Source organism: Chrysemys picta, chromosome 4 (assembly GCF_011386835.1).
Source record: "Chrysemys picta bellii isolate R12L10 chromosome 4, ASM1138683v2, whole genome shotgun sequence".
NCBI classification, from domain to species: Eukaryota; Metazoa; Chordata; order Testudines; family Emydidae; genus Chrysemys; species Chrysemys picta.
In genome coordinates this window covers 91,236,514-91,253,311 of record NC_088794.1, presented here as the reverse complement: position 1 = coordinate 91,253,311, position 16,798 = coordinate 91,236,514, and the positions used below count along the sequence as shown (strand labels likewise).

The 16,798-nt window shown below is 48.6% G+C and overlaps 1 protein-coding gene across 2 annotated transcripts in view; it reads right to left on the bottom strand.

Annotated features, from left to right (window-relative positions):
- The window catches only part of PAPLN (papilin, proteoglycan like sulfated glycoprotein), an 89,859-nt gene extending 73,157 nt beyond the window's left edge, over positions 1-16,702 (bottom strand). For both annotated transcript variants that reach the window (XM_065592977.1, XM_065592978.1), the window contains exons 1-2: positions 16,587-16,702; positions 15,538-15,600 (exon numbers count right to left, since the gene is read on the bottom strand). In XM_065592977.1, the coding sequence (XP_065449049.1) occupies positions 15,538-15,564 (27 nt within the window). In that variant the 5' untranslated portion in view covers positions 15,565-15,600; positions 16,587-16,702. The remainder of the gene's footprint in view (positions 1-15,537; positions 15,601-16,586) is intronic.
- Positions 16,703-16,798: the final 96 nt, after the last annotated feature.

Here is a 16,798-nt window from a genome sequence, read left to right as displayed (position 1 = left end):
GGATACCAGCTGGGGCTATTTCACCTCTTGATGCAAGAGACTGTAAGGGGGGGATGCTGAGCTTTCATTCCAGCCCACCACTTCCCTTGGGAGTTCTTCCCCATGCATGAGCTGCTGGCCGAGTAGAGAAGGCCAGTACTGGATGGATGCTCTGGGCTTACTGCTAAGATGCAAGGGGTGAGTGCTCCCAAACAAAGCTATACTCCCGTTCGTTCGTTCATTCCCCCAAGGGGCTGGGAGCATCTGGCAAAGTCCTACACTCAGTCTCAGCAAGATGACTGCTGAATGACATGAGCTACCAGCCCAGGATCCCCATACATCCGCTTATGGTACACCCCCCCCCCCCGAAATACAACCTTGATCAATAGTAAACGAATGGGCTTGTGCGTAAAAATCTCAGTGCAGAGCCTGAAGCTGGAGGTGCCGCTCTCATTCCCATTCAGATCCTTCACTCAAGCACATCAAGACAAGACAGTTCAGTGAAGTCCAATGAAATCAGTCAGCACCCTGCCACTGCCTGCACCACCAGGGAAGAGCGGTGATATAAGATGTAAAGAGATCATCTCAGCCTACCACCTACTAGGTCAGGCCACAGGAGGCCAGTCTCTTGACTAATGTGGTAGAGCTGCCACCTATAGACTAGGAAGGCGATGGGTTCAACTGTCAGCTGTAGTAGCCGGCAGGACTCGCATGCAGCAGCAGAGGCACACCTCTCCGAATTGGGTAGAACTACTTTCTTCTCTGGCTGCTGCTCAGGCTCAGCACAGCCTGGGCTCTAGTGTCCTTGAGCCAGATTCTGTCCCCTTCTCCGGCCCTTTCTGCCAGCTGGGTTCTGACTCCCGTGCCGCATTTCCCCAGAGAGACAGCACATGAACTGGCCTTTTGTATTCATAGAATTAGGCAGTTGCCCTTGCCCCTCTCCATTGCCAGGTAAGTGATCAGCCTGTCACTCTAATTATTTTTGGTCCATTTGGTCCATTGGTGGCCTTTGACATGCAGGAGGTCAGGCTAGATGATGTGGTCCTTTCTGGCCTTAAACTCTATGACTCTAGTTCCAACCAGTTGAGATTAAAATCCTGACTTGCTGGAGCATCTAGGCCAGGTGAGATGAGAAAAATGAAGCACAAGCTTTTTGTCCTTACCGTAAAAGAGAGGAGGAGAAACAGGTATGAATAATTTTTATATTAAATATCAGAGGGGTAGCCGTGTTAGTCTGGATCTGTAAAAGCAGCAAAGAGTCGGGTGCCACCTTATAGACTAACAGATGTATTGGCGCATGAGCTTTCGTGGGTGAATGCATCCAATGAAGTGGGTATTCACCCACGAAAGCTCATGCTCCAATACATCTGTTAGTCTATAAGGTGCAACAGGACTCTTTGCTGCTTTTATATTAAAATCTTCCAAACTCATTTTAACAGAAGATACTATTCTGCATCTGAGAGTTTCTCTGACAACAAAACCTCAAAATAGAGTGGAGTTGGGGAAGTGACCTGCTAGAGATGGACATTTGAAGATTTGGATATAAAAACCAAGAGTCCAATTCTAATCTCCTTTACGCTGGTTTTAAATCAGTGGAGCTACTCCTGAGTTATACCAGCAAGAGATCAGGATAAGACCAAGATCACTGGGCATGTTTTCAATTGCATTTTTGTTTTTAAAGCATTGGGATACATTTCACATCCCAAACCACTGTTTTAGGATATTTATAGTCATTTCACCATTCCTAAACAGGGCAGGATTTACGGTCAGGCGACTGCTGGAGTGCCAAGGTTAGAGTACTGTTTTTGTTGTTAGTGACAAAAGGGAAAATGGAATATTTGAGGGAAAATGTTTCAGATATTTTGTGTGTGGATTCATTTTTCCCACTAACCTCCTAGAATGTTCTGGACCTTTGTAGAAACGTGTAGTTTCCACATTTTCCTCGAACCTCCTCCTAGATTTACAGATCCTAGTGTGCAAGTTTATCATCTTATATAAGAGAGAAATCATACATGCAAATCATTCATCAAAGTCATTAAATTGGCTACAAATGGAATAAAAAATAAGGTATTCAAAAGTTTAACAAATGGGTTGGGTGGCACCAAAGATGCTCCTGGCCTGGAGTGCCATTTGGTCTAGGGCTGGCCCTGTTCCTAAAGACAGACAGACACTAAGGGTACATCTTCACTAGCAATGTTAAAGCACTTCCGCGACAGCACTTTAACGTGGCTGTGTTGTCGCAGCACCAGCGAAAACACCACCTCCACAAGGGGAGTGGCTACTAGCGCTGGGAGCAGGGCTGTCTACACTGCCACTTTACATCGCTGAAACTTGCAGCGCTCAGAGGGGCGTTTTTTCATACCCCGAGCAAGAAAGTTGCAGCGCTGTAAAATGGCTGTGTAGACAAGGCCTTAGAATTCTCTTAATTGCCAGGAAACTGATCACAGGTTTATAGAAATTTCCTTTTCCTCCTGATGTCAGGGATTTAAATATAGAGTGAACCTGGCAGCCAGAGAGAGAATCTCATTTAGAATGATTAACCTAGGAACACTGAGGAATCTGCATGGTCCCTTTGTTGTTCCATGGAGTTGAAACTGGAATAATTATCTTTTAGTAAACACACACAGACACAGCATGGATATGAAGGAAATGAGAAATTACCTTACGCAGAACAGAAGCTCCCATGGCTGTACATATAACATTTGTTTTCCTTTTTATTATTGGTTTACATTTTAATTGTTTAAAAAAAGTAGAAAAACAAAGCAAAGGTGGATTTGGGCTAGAAATTAATTTGAAGTGAAAAGATTCATAAGAACAAAACATAAGAAACTTAGTTCTGGATCCTGTGTTTCTTGTGCCCTGCAAACTCCCATTGGACTGCAAGGAATGCAGGGTCAGGCCCAGACATTTCTATTCAGGTTACACTTTAAAACTAAAGGAAAAATCTCTTATCTCCAAAGTGTTTTTCAAATACTCTAGTCTGCCCCACCCAGAACGGAAGAGTTAAAGCTAAACCCTGGCCCAGATGATTCAAATGGAACAAACTATTATGGAATAGATCCTGCTTACACTGAACTCAGAGTGAAATCTGTTTATAGTGAAGTAGAATGAAAGTCCAGGTGTATTGATTGCAGTTCAGACACAGTGACTCTGCTCAGAAGGCCTGATCATTGAAATCAATAGAAAGCTTCTCTGGACTTCAATGGGCTTTGGATCAGGCCAAAACTGAGGTTGTCTTGGAGGAGAAAAATGCATCTAACTTCACTCTGGGCCTGACTCTGCACCCTTTAAAGCCAATGGCAGAACTCCACTTGGCATCACTTGTGCTGGATGGGGATGCGGTAGAGCAGTGGTTTTCAAACTTTTTTAGCTGAGCCCCTCCCCCCCCCACTTTGAGTTTCAATGTTTGGTTGTGCCCCCACCCCCAATACCTGCCTTCTGTTTTCATAGGGTTACCATATCTAATAAATAAAAAAAAGAGGACCCTCCACAGGCCCTGGCCCCACCCATTTCCCCACCCCTAGCCCCGCCCTAACTCCGCCCCTCCCTCCCTCCCACTGCCAGCCACGGGAAAGGGCTGCCCCAGCGCTACCGGCTTCACGGTTTGCCGGGCAGCCCCCAGACCCTGCGCCCCCGGCCGGTGCTTCCCCAGCGCAGCTGGAACCCGGGAGGGGAAGCGCCCAGCCGGGGGCGCAGGGTCTGGAGGCTGCCCGGCAAACCGTGAAGCCAGTAGCGCTCGGGCTTTGGGAAGCCCCTATGCCTCCGGACCCTGCGCCCCCAGCCGGGCACTTCCCCTCCCGGGCTCCGGCGGCGCAGGGTAAGGAGGTACGGGGGCTGCCCGAAGCCGGTAGCGCTCGGGCAGCCCGGCTCTTAAACAGAGCCGAAGAGGAGCAAAGCCTCCAGCCGCGGCGGCTCTGCTCCTCCCCGACTCTTTGGCTCTGTTTAAGAGCCGGGCTGCCCGAGCGCTACCGGCTTCGGGCAGCCCCCGTGCCTCCAGACCCTGCGTCGCCGGAGCCCGGGAGGGGAAGTGCCCGGCCGGAGGCTGGGGTCCGGAGGCAAGGGGGCTGCCTGAAGCCCATAGCGCTCGGGCAGCCCGGCTCTTAAACAGAGCCGAAGAGTCAGGGGAGGAGCAGAGCCGCCATTTTCCCGGACGTGTTCGGCTTTTTGGCAATTCCCCCCGGACGGGGGTTTGACTGCCGAAAAGCCGGACATGTCCGGGAAAAAGAGGACGTATGGTAACCCTGGTTTTCAGGGTGGGAGACTGTGTGTGACAGTCTCTGGGGATGGAGCTAGCACGGGTGCAGAAGCATTGACACTGACCCACAGGCTAGGTGGCCCACTTAGGTAGGGTTACCATACGTCCTCTTTTTCCCGGACATGTCCGGCTTTTCGGCAGTCAAACCCCCGTCCGGGGGGAATTGCCAAAAAGCCGAACATGTCCGGGAAAATGGCGGCTCTGTTTAAGAGCCGGGCTGCCTGAACGCTACCGGCTTCGGGCAGCCCCCTTGCCTCCGGACCCTGTGCCCCCAGCCGGGCACTTCCCCTCCCGGGCTCCGGCGGCGCAGGGTCCGGAGGCACGGGGGCTGCCCGAAGCCGGTAGCGCTGGGGCAGCCCGGCTCTTAGAGCCTAAGAGGAGCAGAGCCTCCAGCTGCGGGGGCTCTGCTCCTCTTCGGCTCTGTGTAACTTATACAGTGTAAGATACGCAGAGCTGCCGGAGCCCCGGAGGGGAAGTGCCCGGCTGGGGGCGCAGGGTCCGGAGGCATAGGGGCTGCCCAAAGCCCGAGCGCTACCAGCTTCACGGTTTGCTGGGCAGCCTCCAGACCCTGCGCCCCCGGCTGGGCGCTTCCCCTCCCAGGCTCCAGCTGCGCTGGGGAAGCGCCGGCCGGGGGCGCAGGGTCTGGGGGCTGCCCAGCAAACCGTGAAGCTGGTAGCACTGGGGCAACCCTTTCCCCCTGGCTGGGAGTGGGAGGGAGGAGGGGGCGGAGTTAGGGTGGGGGAAGGGGCGGAGTTGGGCGGGGCTAGGGGTGGGGAAATGGGCGGGGCCATGGCCCTTGGAGGGTCCTCTTTTTTTATTTATGAGATATGGTAACCCTAACTTAGGTGAGAGAGGGTAGAGGATATTCCCCCCACCAGAGCTCCCCTGCATGGGGCTGGCCCAAGCCCCCTGGCATCGCCGCTCCCTCTCCCCCAAAAAATTCCTCTGGACCCCCCACATTTTGAAAATCTCTGTGTTAGAGGGGTTTTGCATCTTTCAACACAGGGTTTTCACTGGGAAGTCAAAGCAGCCAACCAAGCAACTCAACCTCTCTCTTCAGACACAGGTTCTAAGGACTCCCAGCATTAGCCATTGTCCTGAGCCTCTAGATCAGTGGCTCTCAACCTATTTTCCATTGTGAGCCACATATGTAGCTCTCTATGTGTTATGTGGGCTGCATCCACACACTATATACACTATCTGTACTGCTCTGAGGATGTCACATGGGCTGCAGCTGTGTGCTGATTGGGCCATGGGTTAAGAACCAGTGCTCTAGGGGCTTGTTCTGTTGATCAAAAAGTGACACCGATTCCTTCAAAAGCAAAGATTATAATATTTTACAGGATAGTTAATTGTCTGGGAAAAACAAACACACCCAACAGCTGCACACTGGCTATGAAAGGTGACGATTTGATGTTGAGGGTTTTAGAATTAGTGTTCCCTTTCAATTTCCACTCTCCGCCTGCCCTTTGGCCCTCACTGTGTGTTTGAGTTTGCTGCAAAAGAATAATAAAGAGAAGTTTTGAAGGATAAAAGGAAGCCGATCATAGCACAGTTGATGTGAAGAAAGATCCTCCTGGAACCACTCCAACTATTCTGTTTAAGCTCTGAGGCTGTTTCCTCTAACCAGCCTCTCCCACGCACACTCCCACCTTCTACCCCTCCCGCTATTCACGGTACGGTCAAAAGTCACCTGTTCTTAGCTACATTCAGCACTGAACATCCACTGCAGTGCTGGTGACAAGACAGACAGTATAAGAAAGACAATGAAAGCAAAACAGTCTCCTGACAGTACTTTCCACCTCCCCTCCTCCTCTATTTTCTTCCTTTAATTCCTGGTCCATTAATATACAGTTACTGAGACTTAATAAATGTAAATCTGGTGTCAAAACATAGCCCTTCAGTTAAAAAGTGTTTAAGTCAGCCAAGATTTAATTCTAACACACCAAACTCTCCAAATCATCATGAGCTGACTACACAAATAGAAGTTTAGACAGAAATCCCTGAAAGTTTTACATTTCAGCTTGGAATGGGAAAAGGACAAGAATGACTGTAATAGCATTAATATCCTCTGGCCAGTCATGCCTTTAGTAGCCTGTGCTTGGAACCGTGAGGCTGAGACAATGCCACCTCTGCAAGCGTATTTCAGTCAGGCAGTAAGAAAGTTTATACCTCAAGCGAAAGCCTTGACTGTATTGAAGCCTAATGCCAGCACAGAAAAGTCTGCATACACTGCAACAAAGTGGAGTGATGAGAAGATGAGCTGTCTCTCTTTCCTCTATGCATTCACACAGTCCAGTCCCCTCCAGCAAACTCAAGGTGGGTCCAGTTCCTTTCCCCCAGCTCTGTCTCTGTGTGAACTCCATGGCAGATGTGATGGTGCCATGCTCAGGTTTTGGTGGTCCCCACGACAACTATGATTTAGATCTCTATGATCCAGGATAGGGGTCAGGGATCTTCTCCCAGAATGATAAAATATGCAATCATTACTAAGGAGCCCCCATAGGAAAGAATCCAAGCTGCACTTCTCTTTCTGAGATCTCACCCCCACAAATAGGTGACTTTTTCCCGCCATGTCCCTTTCGTCTGGGGAGAACGTAGCCCAGTGTTTTCCGGTTCCAGTGGTAGAAGGTTTTGGTTTGGTTTTAGGTCTGCTTGGGAAATCTCATGCGTCTCCTTTGTATTGCTTCACAGCTGTCTGTTGAGCTTCTGTGCTTGCCGTTCCTTCGCTTCAAAGGCAAACTTTGTATCCTGAAGCTGGGCAATGGTCTCCTTGGCTTCCTTCAGATCCTGGCAGATGCGCTCGTACTTCTGCATCAGATCCTTGTTCTCCCGGCGCAACTCCTGCACCACCTGGTTCACCTCCTCTGTCTGCTTAGTGCAGTGGATCTTCAGCTGCTCCACCTCAGACAGCATGATCTCCATGTTTTTTACCAGCGACTCCAGTTTCTCCTTCGACATCGTGCCTGGTACAGTTCCGTTCAGCTGGCCTATCCCGAAACCGAAGGGGCCAAAGACAGGTACCCTGAGTAACACACACCAGGAAGCCTGGCACTCACACGCCTGCTGTCTCTTTTTATACTCTCCTCTGCTCATCCTCCCCCTTTCCTTTCCCCAAAGCATCTCTAATCTTCTTTGCTGTGTTAATCTACTTATTTTCACTGCACTGTAGAAATCTGCTGAAGGGCTGACAACAGTAACATATGTGCTGTGTAGAAAAAGGCCCAATAACACTCCCTCTATGCAGCCTCTCAGACTCGCCCATCACTCACCATGGAGATTCACACAGGGGCTCTCTGCAGTGCTCATCACTCACATAGACTAACTGCACTTATTGCTCAGCTGAACCTCCTGCAAGTCAGCACCCTCCTCAGCTCCTGCTAAGAGCATGGCCTGCCTCACCCGTCACACCTTCCACTGGCAGAAGTTGGTCCAAAAAAGGTATTACCTTATCTTTCTTGTCTCTCTCATATCCTGGGGCCAACATGGCTACAACAACCCTGAAGACAGACACCAGTGTCAATCAGGAGTAGCTCCAATGAAGTGAGCCATACAGTGGTTTAAAACACACGTAGGCAAGAGGAGATTCAAGCTATTTCTGCTCTGGGTAAGGGGGAGCTAGTGAATCAAGTTTAAACTTCTCACTCTTGCACAAAATACCCTGCTCACCTCCACACCATCCTGAAGCTTAAACCTAATCTCCTACTGATCCCACCCCCCACCCCCTGCTACCTCAGCTTTGCCAATGATGCCAGTCACACAAATGACACAAAAACAATCTTCCCATACACTGCTCAGATTCCCCTAGGCAATGAGCTGATGCCATCAGTCACTGGAGCCTGTGAGCGCTTTGCCCACTCTTTGGTGATGTGGGTGGGTGATGGGTACTTCCCTGGAAATTCTGTTAATTTAATAATAAACTTGCCCAAATAATAAGGATAATTCATTTGCTTGGGATTCAGTGTAATGACATTAACCCTGAGAACAGGGATGTCACATACAATTCCACAGGAAGGAAACTCACTGTAGGTTAATACTGGACGTCTGGTCAAAGTCTACACTAGGGTGACCAGATGTCCCGATTTTATAGGGACAGTCCCGATTTTTGGGTCTTTTTCTTATATAGGCTCCTATTACCCCCCACCCCCATTCCGATTTTTCACACTTGCTGTCTGGTCACCCTAGTCTACACAGAAACTAGGAGACAGGCTCAAAGATACCTTTTGCAAAGTAAGGACAAAAAGCAGCCCCTGTAAGATTGGTAACATAACTCCAGTCCATGCCTGTACACACCCATTCTAGTCACACGTGATCTACACACACAGACATGCACAATCCCATTCACCCAACAGAGCACGTGTGCCGAGACAGAGACACTGTTTCCATCATACCCAACCCCAGCCGAGTTATGCTCTGGTACACAACTTTTAGTTTGTATTGTATTTTATTTTGTATCCTTAGTGACAACTGGTCTGCTTAAGAGGGAGCCTTAAATCGTCTCTGTGGCATTACCGTTCGTGTTAAATGCCAGCCTGAGTTAGAAAGAGACAGGCCGTGTGCACCCATCGTTCCCACAGAGACCTTCTCCCTCCATCCATTGGCCTCAGATCAGGACATTCTCTCTCTAATCTTGGGAAGTTTTAGGTGTTCATTCTGCAGTCATTCCCCCTCCCCCGAGCTCTGACTATGCAGAGACAATAAAGCTGCCTCACGCAGGGAGTGGCTCCTCTCCTTCCAAGCCAGCTTAAGCTGAAGACAGTGATGGAATCGTGCCAGGGCCTGACTGTGTTCAGTATTGGTATTTCAAGCCAGAGCCTTGGAACTTCTCACGACAGGAGGTTAAAGGGGCCAGTCATACAAGAAACTAGCACTGACAGGTGGACCGGAGCACTTTGTAAAGGCTAGAGGGAAAACTATGTACAAAAGGCAAGGAGGGTGGGGGAGTATAAACATAATTAAAATATATGTCCTAAAGTCCTTGTAGAAACATTTGCACTGGCTTCCAGCCCAGACCCCACGTGACATGCATGGCAATGGAATAGGCTGGAACATGTAACAGCATTACAAAACTGCAGGTCTTCATTAGTGAGGAACTATCCCTGCCAGCACTGAGACGTACACACGGCAGCCCTACACAATTTAATGCAGACAGAATTACAACACCAATGCATAGAGAAGGCAGTAGAGAGGTAATTTAGTTGGACTTTAGTACAACATGTGACACGCTGTCTCTCACAATCTTACTCTCAAAACTCATTCAAACTGACTTGGATACAGACACTGTTTTGAGAACTGAAAACTTCCTGAAAGACCATGGTAACATTAAATTGGTGTGTGTGTGCGCGCATGCGTGCATGTGTGTGTATTTCTAATGGAAAAAAGCAGGAATCACGTTTAGTTCTGGTCTTATTCTGTGTTTTCACTGATGATCTGGAAGAAAAAGTGAACTGTGTGTTCATGAAACTCACAGGCAATACCAAACTGGGAGGGAACTACAAATACGCTAGAGGGTAGAGAAATAATGCAATGGGACTTCGGGCATGACTTCAATAGGTATTGAATCGGGCCCTTAGAGAGGAATTGGAGACATGGGCAAAACACAACAAAAGGAAATTCTTCTTAGAAAAATGCAGGCTAATGTACCTGGGGGGAAATAATTCAAACCACAACTATTCAGTGGGGGAGAGAACTGACTAGCAGCAGTGCAGAAAAGAACATGTGGGGGAATGGTATGGGCAGGGGCGGCTCTATGGTTATTGCCGCCCCAAGCACGGCAGTCAGGCAGCTTTTGGCAGCACGCCTGGAGCGGTCTGCTGGCCACGCGGATTCGGCGGCATGCCTGAGGGAGGTCCGCCGCTGCCGCGCCTTCAGCGTTCCCGCCGCCGAATTACCGCGGAAGCCCCGGGACCGGCGGACCTCCCACAGGCATGCCGCCGAAGGCAGCCTGACGGCCGCCCTCACAACAACCAGCAGGCCACCTCCCATGGCTTGCCTCCCCAGGCAGGTGCTTGCTGCACTGGTGCCTGGAGCCGCCCCCGGGTATGGGACAGCACAACTTCAACAGGAGTTTGGGATTCAGTATGGCAGAGGAAAATAATCAAGCAGTGCTGAGCTGCATCACTTACAGGCTTCATGTCATGAATCAGCAAGATTAATCTCATTCCTTTTAAAGCTCTAGTACAGCAATTCTCAAACTATGGGTCGGGATCCCAAAGTGGGTCGCACCCCCATTTTAATGGGGTCACCAGGACTGGCTTAGACTTGCTGGGACCTAGGGCCAGAGCCCAAGCCCCACCGCCCGGGACCAAAGACCGAGGACTTCAGCCCGGGGCATTGAGGCTCAGGTTACAGACCCCCTTGGGCTTTAGCTTTGGGCCTCCCTACCCTGGGGCAGTGGGGCTTGGGCTGGCTCAGGCTTGGATCCCCCCTCCTGGGATCATGTAGTAATTTTTGTTATCAGAAGGGGGTCATGGTGCAATGAAGTTTGAGAACCCCTGCTCTAGTACAACCGCTCCAGGGACCTGGTGTTTAGTTCTAGGTATCTCACTATCTGAAGGGGACTGACAAATTGGAGGGTGTTCAGAGAAGAGCAACATAAATGATCAGTGGGCTGCAAGGATTGGTTGATGAGGAAAGGTTAACAATTGCATGGTCCAAAGCATTTTTGAGACTGTTTTTCAGTCGTGCCTAATCCCCAAGTGCTCTGGGGAGAGGACTGGTACAAAAAAGTGCTTCCATCTCATTATTAAAGAAGGGGCTAGCGTACAACCAGTGGCTGCTAGTCTAGTCACATCAAGGTCAGACTAAATCAGAAGGCTTGAGTTAAGCCACTCATTGGCTGCTCTAGACACATTATATCCAAAGACCCCAACTCCTAAATGACCACCAACCCCTGCCACACAGGAGAGTGCACGTTTGAGAAAGAGATGTCAACAGATGGGCAACACTAGTGGAGAGGCAGGAGAAGGGGAGCAAGAAAATTACAGGGAATAGGGGAATAGCATAGGCTGAGGGAAGGGACTTCTTGGGGTTTTCCGTACTGGTTGGGAACTGCCACTACTGGCTGCAGCAGTACACTCAGCCATACTACCTTTTCAGCCCCAAAGGCAATGGGGCGGGGGGGCGGCACACAAGCTCACCTAACATGTACCTGTATGTCGAGCTAAGGGGTGCTTGGAAGAGGGTGACACAAAGGCCTTTTATCTCCATTAGAGTGACTGTACCCTGGGCATTTTAGTTTCTGGGCTCTTCCAAAGGAGCACAGGAGACACCCATGGGATAAGTCAATGTGCTCCCTCACACTGCCTCCAGGAATTCCTCCACACTGCAGGGAGCGCAACTTGAGAATAGACATTTAAATTTGCAAACAACCAACCAAACAAAAAAAGCCCATTAATGACAGTGGATGTTAAAGCCAAACACAACCCAACTCAAAACACAAAACCTGGGAAATATGGAGTAAAGCCATATATCCACACACATTTCCTTCTTACTCATCTACTCACCCCCCTTATCTACCACAAGAAACAACAGTAATCAACCAAGTCACCAGCAGGGCCGGCTCCAGGGTTTTTGCTGCTCCAAGCAGCGCGCAAAAAAAAAAAAGCTGCGATCGCGATCTGCGGCAGCAATTCAGCGGGAGGTCCTTCACTCCGAGCGGAAGTGAGGGACCGCCCACCAAATTGCCGCTGAATAGCTGGACGTGCTGCCCCTCTCCGGAGTGGCCGCCCCAAGCACCTGCTTGACAAGCTGGTGCCTGGAGCTGGCCCTGGTCACCAAGGTGACACCCATACAACCTTAATTCTTAAAAGTAGCAGCACTGTATTCCATAGTTAGGATGAGTGGTTTATGCCTTCCACTTCCTTCCAGTTGGATTTTGTATATGTAACCCTTCTGTCAAGTCAGGTGTTGTCAGCAGCAAAAACATGCCAGGTACAGTTTTCTAGAGGTTTCTATTGAAAACAAACACCAGAAAACAACCCCCCCCAAAAAACTGGGAAGCTAAATTACCTCCCCTGGGTCTCCATGACAGGCAATAATTCCCAATCTGCAAGCATTAAGTCCAGGGGTTTAAAACAAAATCTTTTTATTAGGGGTGGGGAAAAGGAGACACAGAATGAACTTGGGAAAGCCAGCTATTAACAAATCAACCATGTTCTGCAGGGTGTCTGAGCAAAAGTCTTAACCTCCTCTTACAGCTGTGAGTGGCTAACACCTTCTAGCCCAGTGACTCTCAACCTTTCCAGACTACTGTACCACTTTCAGGAGTCTGATTTGTCTTGCGTACCCCCAAGTTTCACCTCACCTAAAAACTACTTGCTTTCAAAATCAGACATAAAAATACAGAAGTGTCACAGCACACTGACTGAAAAATTGCTTAGTCTCATTTTTACCATCTCATAATTATAAAATAAATCATTTAGAATATAAATATTGTACTTACATTTCAGAGTATAGTATATAGAGAAGTTTAAACAAGTCATTGTCTGTATGAAATTTTAGTTTGTGCTGACTTTGCTAGTGCTTTTTATCTAGCCTGTTGTAAAACTAGTCAAATATCTAGATGAGTTAATGTACCCCCTTGAAGATGCCTGGTTGAGAACCACTATTCTAGCCACTTCTCTCCTTCTCCCCACCCCCTCACTCACAGTTTGTTGTCCAGGACAGGCAGTCCAAAATTCAGGCAGGTCCTTCTCCAGCCTCTAAGGGAAGTATTGTCAGTGCAGTGCCAAGAACTCTACCACCTGACCCAGGTAAAGTGATTTCAGCTTTGATTGCTGGATAGGGAGGCCCACACCTGAGTCCCTTAGCTGTTGCGCTGTCTGGCTTCAGCCCAAGCCACCTCAGTGCTGTTACCTGTCTCAGCACTGCCTCTGCACTGTCTGCTGCCTTAGCCCGCCACCTTGAAGCTACCTCAGCTCTGTATTCTGTATGCTGCCTCAGCTCATTGCTGATTTGCAGAAGGAGCTGTGGTGTATAAAAGTAGTTCTCAATCAGAGGTCTGGGGCCCCCTGGGGGGCCTTTCTCAGGTTTCAGGGGGTCTGCCAAGCAGGGCTGGCATTAGACTTGCTGGGGCCCAGGGCAGAAAACTGAAGCCCCACCACCTGGGTGGAAGCCAAAGCCTGAACAACTTAGCTTTGCAAGGCCCCTGTGGCATGGGGCCCTGAGCAACTGCCCTGTTTGCTACCCCCTAACCCTGGCCCTGGGTTTTATATGCAGAAAAAACAGTTGTGGCGGCACAGGTAAGCCGTGGAGTTTTTATAGCATGCTGAGGGGGCCTCAAAAAGAAAAAGGTTGAGAACCCCTGGAGTATAAGACGCTCTACAAAGTCCTTACCACCAGCCAGGTACTCCACTCTTCTCTCCTTTTCACCCTGTCCAGCCTCCCTAACCCAACTGTTCCTGACTGCGATCTTGGCCATGGCGACCCCCTGCCCCAGGCACATTTGGTGCTGTTCTATTGTTCTTTCATTTCCCAACAGGGAGAATAGCATTTTATTGCACCCCAAGCTCAAAACTTAACTGAATTTTAACAAAAATGCCCCAAACTGCCAGGCCCCTTCAGTTGTTCTCCTGCTCCCCCTACCCTATGGAGCCTTTGCCCATCTGGAGTTCTCAGGCAACTCTGGGTCATTCTTCTCCCTGTTCACCAACAGGTGTCAGTAATGAGCTCCAAGCGCTCTAGAGCAGGGGTTCTCAAACTGGGGATCGGGACCCCTCGGGGGGTTGCTAGGTTATTACATGGGGTGGGGTCGCGAGCTGTCAGCCTCCGCCCCAACCCCACTTTGCCTCCAGCATTTATAATGTGTTAAAAATATTAAAAAGTGTTTTTAATTTATAAGGGGTAGGAGGGGTCACATTCAGAGGCTTGCTATGTGAAAGAAAGTTTGAGAACCACTGCTCTACAGTTTCAGGCCATAGGGCTTACATACATATTGCTAATGCAATCATCATATTGGGAGTCAGAATACCATGGTAGATGGATTATTGGGCCACTGCAAGATGACAATGACTGGGTCCTTGCATACACTATCATCACTTCTAAGTATAACAGAGAGTAGCTGATTTCCCATATCACTACATATGTATGTTTGCCTTGATACTTTTCAATCTCGTGAAATTCAAGGCAGCCTTTGTAGGTTCAGCTGCATGTACAGCTATACATTTTATTTATTTTGAACTCAAACTCCACACTGAAGGGTTCCCATCCACAGCCCTGGCCACAATTACTTACATTAGAAAACACAATATTAGAAAAGTTTACAAAATAAATCAGCAAATCATTGAAAGCAGCAGCACTTCCCTCCATGCTTCACCTAATCACCAGTCAGAAGATCAATACACTGCAGAATTGGTTTTATATCAGATGGCTGGGCAAAGGAAAAAATGTTGACATTAAGTGCACTTATGGATTTGTCTCAAAATTAGCATGTTAGGGAAATCAAATATGGAATAGTGGAAATCAGTTCTAAAAGTGACCACAATTACATTAACTCCCTCCTGGGTATTGATAGGTCCTTAGAAAAATAAAACAAATGCCTTAAACCCATCCTAACAACACATGGAGAAGATGACAAAGTCTCAAGATCTAGCTACAAGGTCACCCAGACATCAAGCTGAGAGAGAATAGCTGTGACCTACAAATTTTTGAATCCTTGCCTGACTGAGAATAAAACAGACTGAAGAGTTTTGTACTATCACCTTCCTTGCAAATAAAATGAGATATTCCATGAGGCTATGCCTTATTTACATAAGGCTTCAAAGCATGAGGAAAACCAAAAACCTCCCATTCACCATCACCCCCATGACAGAGTGCCATAAGAGATTTCAGTCAACTGTACAAAGAGGTGGATGACACTGAAAATATTCATATGTATACACCATACATTTCACTTTCTGGGCAACATAGTGCCAGGCAGTGGTGGGGGTAGGATGTGTTGCTGCACAAATTATGGCAGCTGAGTATGGGAGGGAAGGGGGTGCAATGGTATCTTCTGGGAAGTGTAAGGAGAGGCAGTTAGGTAGAAAGGTGAGTGCAGGAGGATGTCCTAAGGTTATAGGGGGGGCAGCAGGGTGTTCGGCATCCGGAACCAAGTGGGAATGTCTGAGGGAGCTTGCAGCCATTGTGGTTGGAATTATTAATATTTATATGGGAAATCAGCAAACACAAGTTTATTAAATCCAAAGGCCAAATGGTATTTTATGCAGCTGCCTTAAACATGTCTAACAGCCTAAAAATAAACAGTCACTACACCCAATACAGTAAAAACAAAGTATTCATAAGCATGTGTTCAGTATACTTACAAATGGGCCAGACCTAGTGATGACCATCTCATTTTGGCATATTCCAGCATGATTAGGTAGAGTCTGACAAAAAGAACTGGTCAATTAATAACCCTTTTACAAACAAATGATGTCATCACCAATCAGGGCAGGCCTTAGGGAAAATGGCACCTTGGGCAAACTTGTATTTTGGTGCCCCCCCGCGATCACCTTGACCCCCGCTGCCTCCCCACTCATCCCCCCAGACTCCTGCTACCTCCTCCAGCCCTCCCACCCATTGCCCCTGACCCCCACCCAAACACTGCCTCTCCTCCCCAGGCTCCATCCCCCTTGGGTCCCCGCTGCCTCTCCCATCTCCCCCTCCCCAGTCCCAAGCTCCCGTTCTGTGGCCTCACACAACAGGCAAACCCCTCTCCTTACATCTTGACCACGGTGCCCCAGGCTGTCACCCACCCGTAAGGCTGGCCCTGATGCCAATTATTAACTTTCGCTAAAAACCAATTTGAGACAGTTCACCCTTATTTCCAGTCTTAATCCAGATAAGATTTACAACCTCCTTTCTTCCCAAGGCTTCTCCTCCCTGATGAACAGTTTTTGCACCTGGGTTCACATAGGCCCTAACGTCTGAGGTAACACTGGTGTGTGGGTGGGTAAGGGCCATGTTGGTTCATTTAAAGACAGATTTCTTTTGTCTTATTTAAAGCCATCTGCAGTCACCCCCATGTCAGAGGCCGCCATCTTAGAAATTTCCCCTTATCTCATTAAGTTATTTTTTGAACCAGACATCCTTCCTACTTCATTCCGCCTGGCCTCTTAACTCATTATTTTCAAGGCCTTCCTTCTACTTGCTAGTAAAGAGAGGCCCTGACAACACATATATATTTCCTTAAGGAAACTTAAGATAAATATAAAATTAAAGAATTAGAGTTATCCTACAATTGTTGTGCCCCTCATCTTCTCTTCCCACCACCACTTCTTCCTCTCAGCTGCTGCTTCCCAGCGTGGCCCAAACAGGGAGACTAGAGGTCCCTGGCAGGCAGCAGCAATTACAGGACATTTCTAGGGCCTACCTGGATGTGTGACCTCTCAGCCTGAGTGCAGGGATGTGTAACAAGACAGCCAACTGCCTGGGCATGGCACAGCCTGTGTGACCCTTGGCAGCCCTCCGGAACATGAGTTTGGCAACCCCAAGTCAGATCAATGAGTAATCAGACAAATCACATTTTTCTACAGATCTGCAAGACATCAAATAAAGCTTATCAAATAGATGTTTTATGATTAA